Source organism: Orcinus orca, chromosome 13, assembly GCF_937001465.1.
Source record: "Orcinus orca chromosome 13, mOrcOrc1.1, whole genome shotgun sequence".
NCBI lineage: Eukaryota > Metazoa > Chordata > Mammalia > Artiodactyla > Delphinidae > Orcinus > Orcinus orca.
Window position 1 is genome coordinate 32,033,160 of NC_064571.1, and position 16,952 is coordinate 32,050,111.

The 16,952-nt window shown below is 44.6% G+C and overlaps 1 protein-coding gene and 1 long non-coding RNA gene across 3 annotated transcripts in view; one reads left to right on the forward strand and one right to left on the reverse strand.

Annotated features, from left to right (window-relative positions):
- Positions 1 to 410: 410 nt before the first annotated feature.
- On the reverse strand, positions 411 to 5,703 carry LOC117195591 (uncharacterized). The gene is made up of 2 exons (XR_004475333.2): positions 1,732 to 5,703; positions 411 to 1,657 (listed from the first exon to the last, which is right to left on the reverse strand). It is a non-coding gene; the product is annotated as an uncharacterized LOC117195591 (long non-coding RNA).
- Positions 5,704 to 5,820: 117 nt separating this feature from the next.
- TGFA (transforming growth factor alpha) overlaps positions 5,821 to 16,952 on the forward strand; it is a 105,833-nt gene continuing 94,701 nt past the window's right edge. Inside the window, exon 1 of one of the 2 annotated variants that reach the window (XM_049695759.1) lies at positions 5,821 to 6,087. In XM_049695759.1, the coding sequence (XP_049551716.1) occupies positions 6,048 to 6,087 (40 nt within the window). In that variant the 5' untranslated portion in view covers positions 5,821 to 6,047. The remainder of the gene's footprint in view (positions 6,088 to 16,952) is intronic. The other variant, XM_033400448.2, reaches the window with a different exon arrangement.

The following is a 16,952-nucleotide window of genomic DNA, read 5'->3' on the forward strand; positions in this document are numbered from 1 at the left end:
GCCTGTGTGGCTTCACAAAGAAGAGAGCACTTTACTTGTCCATTGTTGAATCCCTAGTGCCTGGAACATAACAGGCTTGTCATGGACATGTGTGGAATGAATGGATGAAAGAAAAAAGAGCCAGGTGTCTGTGGGAGACTCCCGAAAGAGCCCCTGCATTTCACCTGCACGTTGAAGAGTTTCTTTCCCCTGCACGTGTAACCACATAACGCTAGCTGGGAGCCAGTGCGGCTGCCCTCACCACGGCCCCCTCGGCAATGTGCTCTCTGTGCCAGGCATCAAATGTGAGAGCCCCCGCCAAGGGATCCCTGCCCTGTGTGCACCCCGGTACCTGGACACTCCCTGGATTCTTCAAGAGGATGGAGATCTGCCCCTCCTGCCTTTTCTGTGGTTCATTTCTGCCTACAGCCTTTGTTACAACCAACCTCAGGAGCATTGCTGGGTTCTGATGGGGGTGGCTCCCTAGAGATACCTTTCTTTTCTGTGAGGTAAATTGAAGGTTGTCAAAGCCTTCTCTCAAACTGGTCTCATCTGCGTTGTCTTAGAGAAATTCCTTAAAATGTCTGTTATGTGGGTGGAATCGTTTTTCAGTTTTGAACAATGGCAGATTTACCCCCGTCGTTATTTTCCTTTGCCTGTTGCAATGGGAGTTTGAAAGAGAGGCAGGAGGAGAAGTTCAATGTGATGGTTTAAATGTATGTCACAGAATAGAAGTCTGTCCTTGCACTTTTTATTATCTCAAAATCCCCTCCCCCTTATAGATCTGTGGGATGTATATCCCCCTCCCCTTATTGAGGACCCCTCCTGTCTTGGGACACAAGAACAGTTTCTCCTCTATCAGCAATATGCTCCCTTTTTGGCTCTCTGTTAAAAATATTTTGGATATCCTGGCTTTGTCCTTCTCTGTCTCATATATTTTAAAAATTATTTATTTATTTATTTGGCTGTGTCCAGTCTTAGCTGCGGCACGTGGTCTTCTCTAGTTGCAGCATGTGGGTTTCTCTCTAGTTGTGGCGCATGGCTCTAGGGCGCACCAGCTCAGTAGTTGTGGTGTGCAGCCTTAGTTGCCCCGTGGTATGTGGGATCTTAGTTGCCCGACCAGGGATAGAACCCATGTCCCCTGCATTGGAAGGTGGCTTCTTAACCAGTGGTCCACCAGGGAAGTCCCTCTGTCTCATATCTTATCTCTCATAATTTTTTTCCTTTTCCTCTGAGTTTGGGAAGAATTTTTTGAGCTTATCAGGCAGATTGACCCATCACTAAAAAATATTTAAGTCCATTTTGCAGCTCTCTATCTTTCTTTGATTTTTCCTTCCTCAATTCTTTATATATTTTTTCCTGTCTCTCTTTTGCTTCTCTTGATCATCACTACTCTTTCCCATCAATACCATTAGTTTCACCTGCGTAAGGATAGCTAGGCATTTGATTTAGGACTTTCCCCCGGCACTCCTGAGAATTTGGAGGGCAATCTTCCCAGTCTTCAGAAAGCTCTGGCTGTACGGCTGAGGCTGCAGGAGGTCGGGGGACAGCAGCAAGGACAGAATTGAATGCATAGCTCTTCTGTCTCCAAGTGTGCTTAATGGAATGGTTTGGCATCAGCTGTGCTGAATCCTCTGGGTACCTCTCCTGCATGCTGGTCAACTAGGCAGTTCACGAGCTATATGAGAAGATAAGGATTTTAGTTGTAGCAGCCTCCTGGTAACTCTGAGTCTTAGAGACTCTGACTAATACCTTGACATCTTGGAGCCGCTTGGACCACCTGTGGAACCATCAGCCTCCAGACTTCAATACTGGGCTTTAGAGCCATCCTGCAATATCCCTTGCGAAGGAAGGATTCAAGCTGAATACACAACTTGAATGTGCATTCCCAAGGTAGACCTGAGAGCTGGGAGATAGATGGAAGATGTTAGCAGAAGGTCAGACCAGTCTTCCGACAATACTGGCATGAAAACCACCTAGGTAGCTGAGGACAAAGCAAACGCCTCTGATGGCTTCTTACCTCACCCATTATGCTGGTGATGAAAACTGTAAAAGTGGACTCCGCATAAGGTTTCCTACTTTTTCTTTTCGCTAGAGATAAGGAATACACTAATAGCTGAGGCTTTGCAGGGGGCTGATACTCGAACAATACCTTACTTTGGATTAGATTTCTTTTCCTAAATCCCTTAACACATTAAAACCTCACTCTGCCTGAACACAGTTCTCCAGAGTCCTTTATAAAACCTCTCTCTCGGGCTTCCCTGGTGGCGCAGTGGTTGAGAGTCCGCCTGCCGATGCAGGGGACACGGGTTCGTGCCCTGGTCCAGGAAGATCCCACATGCCACGGAGTGGCTGGGCCCGTGAGCCATGGCCGCTGAGCCTGCGCGTCCGGAGCCTGTGCTCTGCAACAGGAGAGGCCACAATAGTGAGAGGCCCGCGTACCTCAAAAAACAAACAAACAAAAACTCTCTCTCTCTCTCATACACAGATGACATCTGACCTTTGACATCCTACTGAGTCAGGCACCCTTTCCTGTTTTTCCTCTGAGTCCCCCTGTCTACTGCTGCCACCGAGGAAGGTCCTGCAGCCACCAGAAGACTTCTCTGCTCACTGCCCTCCAAGGCTTGTCTGCAGGAATTGTAATTCCTTCAATGCAGTGGCCCATGGCAGTGCTTCCTCCCCAAGAATGTCTGGGCTGTTTACTCACTAATATCTGGGTTAATTGCCGATCTAAACAGCAAGTTCTGCTGGCCTGAATCATTCAGGGAAGACTCTGAGGCTAGTGGTCCCACAATCACTTCCACAAATGAATCAGGAAGGAGGGGGCGGCTGATTACAGTGAAGAAGGAGACTCTTTAAACATACACTCTGTAATAAGTATGTGGAAGAAAGGAAAGGGAAAACTGACAGTGGGACTTTGCTGGCCTCTGATCAGAAGATAGAGTAGTTCTCCTGTTTGCACGGGGAGAAAAGGCTATGCTTGGCTTTACAGAAGGTATTATCCTTGAGCTCAAGGCCAGCTGAATCAAGCATGTGCAGCAGTAGCCCAGGCATATTCTTAGGAGGAAGGCCACACGCTAGTCAGTCTCCACGCACACAGAAACAGGACTTTCAGTGGCCACGCGAGACAGCTACTGTGCCTGTAGGTAAAGGAACGCAGCGGCGTTCTCTATGCAGCATCCGGGGGCTACAGCTGGAATTTCACTCAGCTTGGGGTGCCGTTATTCCATACTGCTAAAATACAAAAACATCACAGCTTCCTCTAGGAAAAATGAGTTCTTCCCTCTAAATCGCATTCTGTCATTTTTTTCCTCATTCTTCTTATACCACAGGCTGAGAAACAAGTTCATAGCTCCTGACTTACCTGTGAAACTATCCCCCGTAGGAAGGTGTACACATGCACAAGCAAAGAACTGATATGGAAATGATAATAATAATAAAAAAAAAAGACACTGGTAGGAAATTGAGAGTGGGAAATTTATGTCCACTGAGAGAGTTTTTCTTTAAGCAATAGTTATATTTGTTGATATTAAATAATGTGCTAAGCATACAAATAAATTCTTCCATTTAGTCCTCACGTCAACCCAGTGAGTTCAGTATTATCCTTATGAAAACCATGGGAACTGAGGCAGCATGGTATAGAAGCCAATACAGAGGCTTTCGAACCGGCTCATTTTGCTTTCAAAATCGGGCTCTGCCAATTGCAGGCTTTGTTTCTCTGGGTAAGTTACTAAATTCTCTAGGTCTCGATTGTTTTCATATAAAAGGAGGATGGAGTCTACCTCATAGGGTTGTTGTGAGGATTCAATCAGATATACAAGATGCCAGAGTCAGAGTGTTAACATTTTAGGATATTGGGTTTCCTCCTAGTTCTATAAATGTCCAAAAATTATTTTTCAGTTTACAAAAAAATGTTGTAGATGTTTAGAAAAAAACTTCAACGCCTGGTCGTCTCTTTGACTTGAATGATTTGGAAGGTTGATAGAACTACAGATGTGGACTGGCTATGGACAATTTGAGGGAAGAATTAATGATTTCCAAGCATCAGAATGTCCTTTGATGTGAGTACTCTTTAGCCTGCAAGATATCAAATTATATTCTGATTACAAAGATTTTACAACGCTGAAGGGGACAAGCTCGTTGTCTTGATTCTGCTGCTACCTCCCTCCACCCAAGACTTTGTGTGCAGGCAGGGGGCAGAGGAGGGGAAACTGCTAAACCTGACTCTTGCCAGTTTGGACAGTCAGCCCTCAGCCACAGTGAACTTGATGTGTGTGTCCCAGCAGGAAACAAGCTGACAGGTCAATTCTCCACTCCTAGCTGGGGGTCCTGGAGAATAGGAAAAGGGTGTGGAGAACTCCTGATTTCTTTCCTCCTGTAGACAAGGCAGGCTAGTCTAGGAAGGAGACAGAAGAGCCACTGGAACAGGTCAAGACCAGTCTGAAGGATGAAGACACAGATGCTGAAGGGAGTCAGGGACCACTCACTAAGGAGAGTGTGTGTGTGCTCTGTACATGCATACGTGTGGACTTAGGAAAAGATGTACCCAAGGATTTATCATGAAACCCTCACCACCAATCATTAACGGTTGAAAGAGCAGCAAAATATCCTCTGACAAATGTATTGCAAAGAATGGTAAAGAAGAGTAAATTTACACTGTTTTCAAAATCCCTTTCTACACGGTGTTTCCTGCTCAAATGTTGAGGCCAATGGCCTGGTGCTTCCTTTTTGAAACTCAGCTCCTATGAAATAAACTTAACAAACATCAACTCTGAGAGTCTGAGCATTGCGCCAAGGAAACAGAAAGAGATTTTGCTCCCTGCCCCTTCAAGGAGAGTGGGTCTACCCTGAACAGGTAGGCTAGAGGGACCAGGAGAAGACTTAATCCTTGAGCTCGGGGCATCTGGAGAGTACACCAGTCACAGCCTCTCAAGGGCACACTGTCCCCTATGGATGGTCCCTAGGGAACCTATAATTCTTCCATTCTCTGCCCAGAATGTCTTCCCTCTGTTCCCTCTACTTCCCCAAATTCCAGCACCAGGGGCCAGCTCAAGGCTACAAATCCTTGAAAGAACCACTCAGGTAGCTCCTGCCCATACACATCCTCTCTCAGGGACATATGGCTGCATGCTACCTTGTTCTCGGCCTCAACGGCCTGTGGCGGGATGGGGTGGAGTGGTCTGGGGGTACTGGTGGTGATAGATAACCAGGTGCCCCACAGCAAAGACCCATCTTCACTGTCAGCATCAGACCAGATGCACGAAAGCCCGCTGATCTTAACAAGGTGCCGCCTGAGAACGTGGGGTGGCTGTGCTCCCGCGGCAGGCGTCCTGAAAATCCAGCGTTCTCTCGGATGGGGGCGCAGGTGGGAAATCTGGTTGAACAAATTCTTCGCTCGATTCTGGGGAGCACTTTCCTTGGGCCAAGTCTTGACAGGGGCAGGTGAAGCTCGCAGGTCCCGTTCCGGGTCGAGTCTCAGCGCCTTGCCCGGGAGAGCCCCTGGCAGCTGCCGTTGGCGCAAGTGACAGACGCCAGGGCCGCTCCGCTCCCCTGCCCGGCTAGAAGCGGCCACTGCGCCCGGCCGCTCGGGCTCCGCACTGAGCTGCTAGTCTGAGGGTGGTGTCTGAAATCAGGCGCTTCCTGCCTTTCCCTCGGCCTGGGTGCCCGGCCCGCGCCGCGGACTCGGAGATTCCCGGGTCGCGCCGCGCCGCCCCGCCCGGCCCGGCACGGTGCGCGCAGTCTCCCCGCCCCTGCTCCAACCCCACCCCCGCTCCACCCCCACCCCCCTGCCCCTAGAGGGGCCCCCCCAACCGGGGCGCGAAGGTGGTCCGCCAGGCCCAGTAGCCGAGTGGCGGAGGTGACGGTAACCGTCTTCCCGTTTCCGCCCGGCCGCCGGCGCGGCGGGGCGAGTGCCAGCAGAGGCGCGCGGTCCTCCCTCCGCCCGCCCGCGCCGGGGGCTGGCCCTGCCTAGCCGGCGCCTTTTTCCCCCGCACCGCGGCGCCGCTTCGCCACTTGGGCACCTCAGGTAGGGCAGGAGGCTGGAGTGCCTGCCGCCCGCCGCCCGTAAAATGGTTACCTCGGCTGGACAGCTCGCCCTCTTCGTGCTGGGTACGTACGCTGCCTACTGCGCGCCCGGTGGCACCTGCCCTCCGCGACACCCCGCTTTCCCCTGTCCCCTCCACTTCTCTCTCCCGGGGGTGTTCTGCGCCCGCCTAGGAGAGGAGAGGGCGGCGAATTCTTTTCGAGGCTTGAAGGCTGGGAGGCAAGGGGAGCCACTCGGGCTTACTAGGAATTGGGGGAGCGTATTCCAAAGAGGGGGACCGTCGAGCGCTCAGGCTTTCCCCGGTAAGTGGCCGCCGGGCGGTGCGTGAGAACACCCGCCGGGGAAGGAGGAGCGGTGGGTGAACGGGCTTGAGCTTTAATCCGCCTTCTCTGTGTGCTCGTACACTTGCCCACACCTACCTGCTTACCTGGCTGCCTCCAAGCCAGTCTTCACCGGCGTCGGTAGCGCGTAGACTCGCGGAGGGTGGCCAGCGTCCGACCCTCCGGCCGGACCTTGGCTGCTTCCCTTTCGTACCCGCCGCCTACCCGTGAGCCCCAGCGACCGGCAGATGTTCACCATCAGCAGCGGCGCCTCAGTCTTCTAACTTTGAGAGTTCTCGAGCTTTGGGGGTGGATTTTTGTGCGGATTAATTGTTGTTTTAATTAACTTCCCTTGGAGAAGTGGTTTAAGTGTCAGCCGAGGGCAGGAGTGAAACCCTAGACGAAGCGCTGCTGATTTCCTTTGAGTTTATTCTTGGAAGAGAACGAGGGATGGGGGAAGGGAGGGGAAGTTAAACCCGGCAAACCCGAGTCGGGTCTGGGGAGCCGGTGAGATTTTCGACGGTGAAGGTCACTGCCCGGCCGGCTCTTGCCCCTCGCGGCGCCGGGTCTCGTGTTGAGATAGCAGATTGACAGCCCAGGTGTCCTGGTTACTGCCGTAGCTTCCGTGAAATGAATTGTTCAGTCCCTATCTCCTGCGTTTAACCCTGTAAAGCAAGTTGCTCCCTACAAGATCATTTATTAGAGCGTGAGAAAAGCTATAGAACCCCTGCCTGCAAAATGCCCAGAGCCGCAGCCCCACCCAGTTCCGTGTACAGTTTCAGGGGGTTCACGGACCCGCCCGTAATCCTGCCCATGAAACGCTGATTAAGAACCGCAGCAGAAGTGGAGGCATCATATAAGGGAAATACAGAGCAGCCGTGGAACGGGATTCCACAGCTGCTCCGAGGTGTACCCTCACCTGAAACTCCCCAACAGGTGGCATGACTCTGAGTGGCTTTTTTTTTCTTTTCCCAAGACCATTTTATATTTTTGTATTGATGGTTCTAATTTTAGATTTTTTGTTAAAGCAGTAAAACATTACCAATACAGTAGAAGCCTCCTGTATTTGGGTCCCTATGTAATGTTTTTTGCAAATGCTAATAGTAATAATATTAATAGCTAACACTCTTTGAGCACTTACTCTGTACCAGATACTGTTCTAAGTGCTGTGCATGTATTAACTCATTTAATTTTCACACCAACCTGATGAAGAAAGTATTATCGTCCCCATTTTATGGAGGAGGAAAGTGAAGCACATGGTCCCACAGTTAGTAGGTAGTTGGGCCAGAATTACGAGAGTGTGGAAGGAATGTGGATATTAAAAGTCACCGAACTGTGGTCACTGTAGTTCCATCTCCTAGGTTTGGGACTTTTCCTCGAGTCGAGATGGGTGGAATACCCTGGAGATTGTTTTAATTGGGTTTTCTTTTGGACTCTCAGGATCTCAAGGCGGTCTTAGGTTATTCAGTGAAAATCAGAGGCAAGAAACAATGAAGGTAAGCAAATTTGAGGAAGCTTTGTAAAGTTGCCCCTGCCTCCCACCCCACCCCACCCCCCCCGCCATCATACTATACTTGCCCATGAAGACTGCATTCATTCATCATGGAATTTTTTCTCTTTTGCCTGAGTTCAACTTGATCTTTGTTTCCTCCCTTAAGAAAAAGATGTATAAATTTGCAGAGGTTGATCAATATGTGAAAGCTGGCTCATACAGGTCCAAACTATGAGCAGTTGAAAAAAGTAGAGGAAAAGAAGGCAGGAGGAACTTACACCAGTGAGGATTCCTTTTTATTTATATTGCTTTTAAAAAAAAAGCCATTGAACTTGGCCAAAAGTAGCCAATGTCGTTCTGTACATTGACGACCGCTTCTGCCTCCCACCTCCCTTTCTGCTAGATTACTAAATACCTGTCAGTGCCATGTGCATCTTTATTCTGCACATTTCCTCCAAAGCTGCTTTCCTCGCTAATTTTTCTTAAATTAGTTAGAGGCAGTTCCAGGCAAATCAGCCAGTGTTCCATCAGTAATCAAGATCTAGAAAACCGGGATCTTTCCCCTCCTTCCTCACCTCCATGGGAACAGTCTGAGAAGGAACTGTTAGGAGTCTCAGCTGATTCTTCTGATTACTTGATTGATGTTTTGGCCAAGAGAATGTGGAGACTGTTGCTTAAGTGGCAACATTAGGAACATAATCTAGGTTCCTGTGGTGGCTGCGCTCCCATGTCAGGTTTCCGTCCTTGGCGGAGCAAACCTCACAGGGGCTTGGCTTCTCCAGTCCCAGGTCCTCCCTGTGTCAAGGGAGCAAGATGTGTAATCTTGGGCAAGTTACTTAGCTTCCTTGTGCCTTGTTTTCCTCATCTGTAAAATGGTGATATTAATAGGATCATTGAATATAGTTAATGAACCTAGAATGGTGCCTAGCACGTAGTAAGAGTTTAATCAATCATCGTCATTGTCACTTTGAACCTCATAGAATTCCAGGTATCATTGCAGGTTATGTCCATTCTGTAACTGAGAGTTTGTCTTACTTATCTCATTTTCCATCTCCCCACCCTTCCTAAGACAGAAAATACCACCTAAACTAAAAACCTACTCAGAGATTTTAGCGAATATCGTTTGGCAGATGACAACTTCAAGAAAGTTTGGGAGTTCTTTTGGACCTTGTGAATTCTTTAATTTTTGATGCAGAACATTTGTATTTCCTCCTTACTGTTCAGTGGTCAGTTGTTTATTAAAGTCAGCACTAAGTTCCGGTTTTCTTATCTATAAAGTGAGAATAATAAAACTACCCACTTCACAGGTTGTTATGAGAATAAAATGAGATGGTAAATGTGGAAGCTATTTATAAACTTTAAAAATAAATAAAAATAAATCTTAACACTACACACAAAATGACATTGATTTTATAATGGGTCTTATCATCCAGAAAAAAAGCATTATTATTTTTATGGCAGCTCCCAGAAGTAGGACTAAATGTAGGCTAAAGAAGGATGTCCTAGGACACGAAATGCCGTGAAGGATGAGTAGAGAGGAAACAGGTCAGCTTCCCTGTGGATTCGGGGCTGAGGGACCAGCAGGGGGCATGAAGTAAGCCGGCTCTCTTCTCCATTACTTGGTAATGTTGTCTTTCAGAGTGAACAGTGGAGGTTTGCCCAGGACACATGTTTTCATTATTGGGCAGCTGAAATTAGGGAAAGTTCACTTTGAACAAGGGCTGTAAAGGTGTATATGGAAGGCTTAGAGCCTGAGTTTCCTGTATTTACTTTTCCAAAATCTGATTTCCTAGGATAAAGTGATCTTTCTGTAAATACTCAGTGTCCCCTGCAAAGGAGACCTTTCTTATAGGAGTAAATGATGCTTCATGTTCCTGTGGTAACATATGAAAAATAGATGGTTTTTCCATTAGACCTATCTCTAAAGGCCTTTTGAAAGTATGTTTTGAACAAGGCCCTGCTCTTTGGGCTGCCCACTAAAAGGGACAGGGGATGGGAAGTGGAGGTTGGGTCAAACAAAATGGAACTGGCCTGACACACTGAATTGGGCATCTTGTGCCTGGTTTCACACTCACAACCTCTGTAGTGTGTTCCACAGCAGTATCCTCAAATTACAACCACTTGGAGAGCTTGGTAAACCAGATGGCTGGGCAGGAGGTGGGAGAGTTTGCCTGTGTAAAGAGTTCCCCAGTGTGGCTTGTGTTGCTGGTGGGGAGGAGAGTAAAGGGACACTCTGAGACCCATCGCTCTACAGTTGGTGCTGTTAGGGAAGCTTCCAGCTTAATGAGTTGCATTTTGTCTAACGAGTTGCATTTTGCGTTTGATGTTTTAAATGCTGCCGTGGGTTTCTGAGCATTATTAAAGGCACTTCTACGGCCTGTCTTGTTTACCAGAGCAGAGTTAGAAGTCATGCTGAGAACTCTTACCTGTTCTAAATGTTCTTGTACTCTACCTATGGAAAATGTAATAATCCCACGCTATTAAACTCCAGCTGACCAAAGCTAATCATGTCATGCTTTCTTTTGTGTGGATCACCAAAAATTGACTGTTGTGTTGCTGTCATTTCAAATATTTTTCATCCCCTCATTTTAAAGTATGAACTTAATTCAATGCTCAAGCTAGTACGTGTTAGATGGCATCTAGATAGAGGATTGGGGCACTTTTATGGTGACTTTTGTTTTGCTTTTTTTTTTTTTCCTGTGAAATGTCAAGTATAAAAATCTTTTGTAGAATCAGGAAAGCCAGAAATCTAGGCTACCAGAACCATCTCTTAGGAGCTCTTCATTTTAAGCACAAGGCCCATTCCCTTTAGACCCTCTCTAAAAATTGGGGTAAATTCTTCTGAGGCATTAGGAATTCGTTGTATTAAATATGACTTGAATAGTTGTTACTTGGGCTTAGAAAAAGTAGGAAGTTTATTGAAATGGAATTTTATGTATTTGCTAGTATTTTTCTTTCTCTTTTAAGTCAGAGGAAACAAAATTTTCTTTCACTTCCCTAGTCTAGTGTATTATATGCCCAGTAGTTTTGTCCTTAATATTCTGCTGTCCTCTTACCTTGAAAAGCTTTCAGTTTTCCCCACCTTAGAGTTTACACTTCTCAAGTACTTGCAGATGGTTAGGGCTTCCTCTAGGAGAGATTTGACGAATAACTCCCTTCTATAACAAGCTTGTATAACTTTGTATAACTCCAGCCTGCTGTTGCCTTTCCTCTTTTGGTTTTAATTTTTGAATGTGTTAACTTTTCTGGCTGGGAACCTCAACAGCGTGTCCTGACCCCTCCAAGTCCTGCCTTCAACTAACATTGGCTGGTACTTGCCCCCTCTTCCCTTCTAGTTTGAGGGCTTCTTGAGGGCAGAGCCCCTTGGTCTTCATCTTTGCCTTTGGCACCCTGAGCACAGGCCGACCTTCAGGGGAGACCAGTGAGCACTTGATGACTCCTTGGGGTGCCCCATACTGAATACTCCAAGTGTGGACTCAGTTGGCAAACACTTGGCTGGGTAGGTAACCTTTATCCTGAAAAACTCTTCATTATGATAATCAAGAGTGGTTGCATATAAATTCTTCTATACAACTAGTTTTCAGAGAGTGTTTTATTGCTTTTTTAAAATAGATTATGATTTGTTTTGATTGCGAAAACATATTTTTTTCTCTAGAACATAGAAAATTCAGGAAAGCATAAGAGAAAAGTTATTTTAGTGGCCTGTAATTCCACCACCCAAAGATAACTGTGATTAACATTCCATTGCACAGCCCGATGGATTAATGTATAGGTCAATAGATATTCTTTAAAAACTTGTATGAATTCCAAGAGGCTCACACTGTTTAACTTATTTTTGTAACTTAACCATCTTTCATGATAAACATTTTTATATCGTTTAACATTCACCCATAACATCATTCTTAGTGGCTGGGAAATAATTCCTTGATTATGTTTACTATAATTTTGAAGCCCTTTGGACATACAGATTTTTCTTATTTCTCACTGTTATGAATAATCCACACAGTGTTGTTGGGAATATAAATGGATACAACTTCTCTTGGAAGTCAACGTGACAATAGCTATCAATTTTACGTGGGTATAATTTGGGTCACCAGTTTCACTTTTTGATATATATGCTACAAAAATACTTGTCTAAAAGTGTGAAGAAAAATGTAAAGGGGGATGATTGTTGACTTGTTTATAATAGTAAACAAGTTGCCAGTAAAAAAGTTGCCAGTACCACACTGTTATAGTTTATTTTTTATTTATTTATTTTTTTTGCGGTATGCGGGCCTCTCACTGTTGTGGCCTCTCCCGTTGCGGAGCACAGGCTCCGGACGCGCAGGCTCAGCGGCCATGGCTCATGGGCCCAGCCGCTCCACGGCATGTGGGATCTTCCCGGACCGGGACATGAACCCGTGTCCCCTGCATCGGCAGGCGGACTCTCAACCACTGTGCCACCAGAGAAGCCCTGATTAGTCTTTTATAGTAAGCATATATTAAATTTATAATGCTAAAGTCAAGGAACATAAATGACACAACAGACATTCTTGTATGTAAATGTTTGGCTCATCTTTGATTATTTAGGATAAGTTTCTAGAAATTGGCTTTTTCTCCCACCAGCAGTATATGAATGCTTACTTTCTAGATTCTTCTATAACCAAAAGTTAGTTTTAACATTTACCAAGTTGATTGGAGAAAAAAAATCTTAGCCCAATTTCATATTTAATATTTGTTAGGGTAAGTTTGTGCGTCATTTATCATCTTGTTATTTGCATCTTAACCTTTCAAAATTTCTTCTTACTGATGGATCATCCTTTTCTTAGAACTTTATAACACACTTTGTGTAAAAAGGTTGTTAATACTTGGCAAGTGTTCATTTATTGTTTGTCTTTTACTGTTTTGTTTATGATATTTTTGACATGCCTAAGGTTTTTGTTTTTATGTAAGAGAAACTGTAAATCTTTCCCCTTAAGCTTTCTACCTTTGCTTGTATAATTAGGAAAACCTTCCCTGTCCTAAGTTGAGGCAAACATTTACTTATTTTTTTCTTCTAATAATGGTCTCATTATATTGAACTAATCTACCTGTAATTTATTCTAATGTATGGTGTGAAGCATCAATACAACTCATGTTTCATTTTTTTTTAAAACAGCCAACCAGTTAATATTGTCAATTGTCATTTGTGGAATAATCTATCCTTCCTACTGTGGTTTGAAATTCCATTTTTTCATCGTATGCTAAATTCTTCTAAACGTGAATCTGTTTGTGGGATTTCAGTTTGGTTCTTTTATTTTGTATTTTTGCCCTTGTTGTGAACTTGTTCATTCAGGTAGTCTACAAATATTTATTGAGCACCTATTCTGTGCTGCAACTGCTTCTAGGTGCTAGGGAATCAGCCAAGACTGATCCCTGTTCTCATGGATCTTGTATTCTAGTGGGTGAGACCTTTTCCGCTGCTTTGTATTCTAATTGGTTATTGATATCTAAAAGCTTTTCTTAAAAATTATTTGTTTTTAACATCTTTATTGGAGTATAATTGCTTTACAATGGTGTGTTAATTTCTGCTTTATAACAAAGTGAATCAGCTCTACATATACATATATCCCCATATCTCTTCCCTCTTCCGTCTCCCACCCTCCCTATCCCACCCCTCTAGGTGGTCGCAAAGCACCAAGCAGATCTTCCTGTGCTATGCGGCTGCTTCCCACTAGCTATCAATTTTACATTTAGTAGTGTATATATGTCCATGCCACTCTCTCACTTTGTCCCAGCTTACCCTCCCCCCTCCCCACGTCCTCAAGTCCATTCTCTAGTAGGTCTGCGTCTTTATTCCCATTCTGCCCCTAGGTTCTTCATAACCATTTTTTTTTTTTTTAGATTCCGTATATATGTGTTAGCATACAGTATTTTTCTCTTTCTGACTTACTTCACTCTGTATGACAGACTCTAGGTCCATCCACCTCACTACAAATAACTCAATTTCGTTTCTTTTTATGGCTGAGTAATATTCCATTGTATATATGTGCCACATCTTCTTCATCCATTCATCTATTGATGGACACTTAGGTTGCTTCCATGTCTTGGCTATTGTAAATAGAGCTGCAGTGAACGTTGTGATACATGACTCTTTTTGAATTATGGTTTTCTCAGGCTATATGCCCAGCAGTGGGATTGCTGGGTCGTATGGTAGTTCTATTTTTAGTTTTTTAAGGAACCTCCATACTGTTCTCCATAGTGGTGTCAGTCTACATTCCCACCAACTGTGCAGGAGGGTTCCCTTTTCTCCACACCCTCTCCAGCATTTATTGTTTGTAGATTTTTTTTTTTTTTTTTTTGCGGTACGCGGGCCTCTCACCGTTGTGGCCTCTCGCGCTGCGGAGCACAGGCTCCGGACGCGCAGGCTCAGAGGCCATGGCTCACGGGCCCAGCCGCTCCGCGGCATGCGGGATCCTCCCGGACCGGGGCACGAACCCGCGTCCCCTGCATCGGCAGGCGGACTCTCAACTACTGCGCCACGAGGGAAGCCCCTGTTTGTAGATTTTTTGATGATGGCCATTCTGACTCGTGTGAGGTGATAACCTCATTGTAGTTTTGATTTGCATTTCTCTATCTAAAAGCTTTTTAAGAATTATATTTACAGTTGACCCCTGAACAACACAAGGATTAGGGGGCCAACCCTCCAAAAATACACCTTTAATTTATGGCCGGCCCTCATATCACTGGTTTCTCCATTTCCAAGGTTCCCCATGGGCGGACTCAATTACCCAGATCGTGTAGTAGTGTAGTATTTACTATCAAAGCAAAACCTCACATATAAATGGACCCACACAGTTCAAACCTCTGTTGTTCAAGGATCAACTGTATTTTGTGATGGGTTTTGTTAATTTTAATAGTCTTTCAGTTGATTCAGGTTTCTTATGTAGATGATCATGTAATTTTGAATAGTGATAACTTTGCCTCTTTCCTTTTATATTTTCATCTCATTACTTTTTCTTATCATGCTGACTAGAACTTTAAGAACAACATTTTTTTAAAGGCAGTAGATATCCTTGTATTTTTCTTGATGTACTGCAAATGTTTGTAACATTTAACTAAGTCACACAAGAGGCTGACTTTTCAGTTATTTATATATAATATACATATATATGTAACTGTATATTTGTATATTTATATATGCATATAAACTTTATCATGTTAGTAAAATATACTTCTCTTCATAACTTACTAAAAGATTTGGTATTTTGCTTTGTTTTTTGAAGCAGGGGAGATAATGTGTTGTTGTTGTTGTTTTTCCAAATGTTTTGAGGATATTTATTGACTCAGTTAAATTAAAGCCATTCTTGGGGCTTCCCTGGTGGCGCAGTGGTTGAGAGTCCGCCTGCCGATGCAGGGGACACGGGTTCGTGCCCCAGTCCGGGAAGATCCCGCATGCTGTGGGGTGGCTGGGCCCGTGAGCCATGGCCGCTGAGCCTGTGCGTCCGGAGCCTGTTGCTCCCCAACGGGAGAGACCACAGCAGTGAGAGGCCCACGTACCACAAAAAAAAAAAAAAAAAATTAAAGCCATTCTTAAATTCCTGGAATGAACCTTCTTGGTTGTGTGGTATTATCCTCTGTATCTACTGCTAGATTTGATCTGTTCTGAAGTATTTGGGGCCTTTTTTCTTTTTTGGGTTTGATATCAGGGTTATGTCAGCTTTCTAAAATAAATATTAAAATGTTCCATCTGGTTTACCCTCTGGAGTAGCTGAAATATCATGGAAATCAAATGGTTCTGTGTAAGCTTGAAAGAAATTGCTTATGAAACTTCTGAGCTTGGTCCCTTTTTAGTGATCAGTTCAAGTTTTCTACTTCTTGAGGTGTTTTTGGTAATTATTTATTTTCCTCACAATCTATTCAATTCAGATTTCTAAAGCTTTAGCACAGATTTATAAATGATCTCCTTTTAATTAAAAATTTTTCTTTTGCACCTGCAACCTCAGTTAATATGACTTTACCAAATAAGAAACAAAGCAAACACTTAGGCCCCCCCCAAATAAAATATATTTTTAATTTGTTTTTCTTGATAATGATATTTTGAAGAAAAATCTCTTTTTAATCATCAACCAAATTCAAGTCAAAGCTTCATATTTGATGTTCTGTTTGCATAAATGCATGTGCCAGAGTTGTTGTAATAATGCCATTTCTGATTTGGATGACGCATGGCACTGTGATTTCTAGCAGAGGCTGCTAAGTGGCTTCCTGATGGTTTCTTAAGCTTTCAAAAGTTTAAAAACCTCTAGATACACTATTGTGTCCATTAGATGTTACTGTACTGTTTGGAGCAAATGGGACATTTCTGTTGTTTGTTCCTTTGCTTTTTGTTTATTTTTTTCACTTGTTTTTAAGATCAGTACTTCTAGGTAAAAAAATGTTGGGTTCTGACAAAGAGACCATGTCTTCCTCTTGGATTTTAGGCCTCTAATCTGAGTTTGAATGAGGTTAGTAAACAATTCTCCTGGGTGCTTAGAGAATAGATATACCTTGATGGCTCTTCCGTCCTCTCTTTCCAGGGCTGAGGCACTCTCTGGGTAACTACTATACTTCCAAGAGGTACGGGAGATTAACTGGCTAAATGGTACACATAAAGTGGTGACAGAAAAGCAGCCAAAGCTGATAAACGAGCGGTTTGCAATTACACACTCTGCTCCCCTCCCTCTGCCAGGCCTTGGCAGCAGGGAAAACACAAACTTAGGAGACTTTTCTTGGTTGAAAGAAAGCACGTAAGACTTGTAACTTTCACCGTGGCGGTGGCTTTGAGGAATTGGCATGTGAGCTGCCAAGGGACATAACCTGGTCACTTTATTTGTCACTGAGCTCAGCTGGAAACTCTGGGCTTGGGCACTTCTCACCTTGGACTGGTTTCTGGGTTACCACTTTGGCATTGAAGGAGCACATCAACAGGCCGGTTTGCATGCCGTACACACTCTCCGCTAGCACATTTGAACAATGACAGATGTTTTTGCACATAGCAGACCTTGGGTGTTATAATTAGAGTTTCAGGGGATGAATCATAGGTCCCTGAGCTAGAATGAAAGCAAGCCCGGGGCCTGAGCATTTTTTTAGGGAGGTGAGGTAAACTCATAGATCACATTGA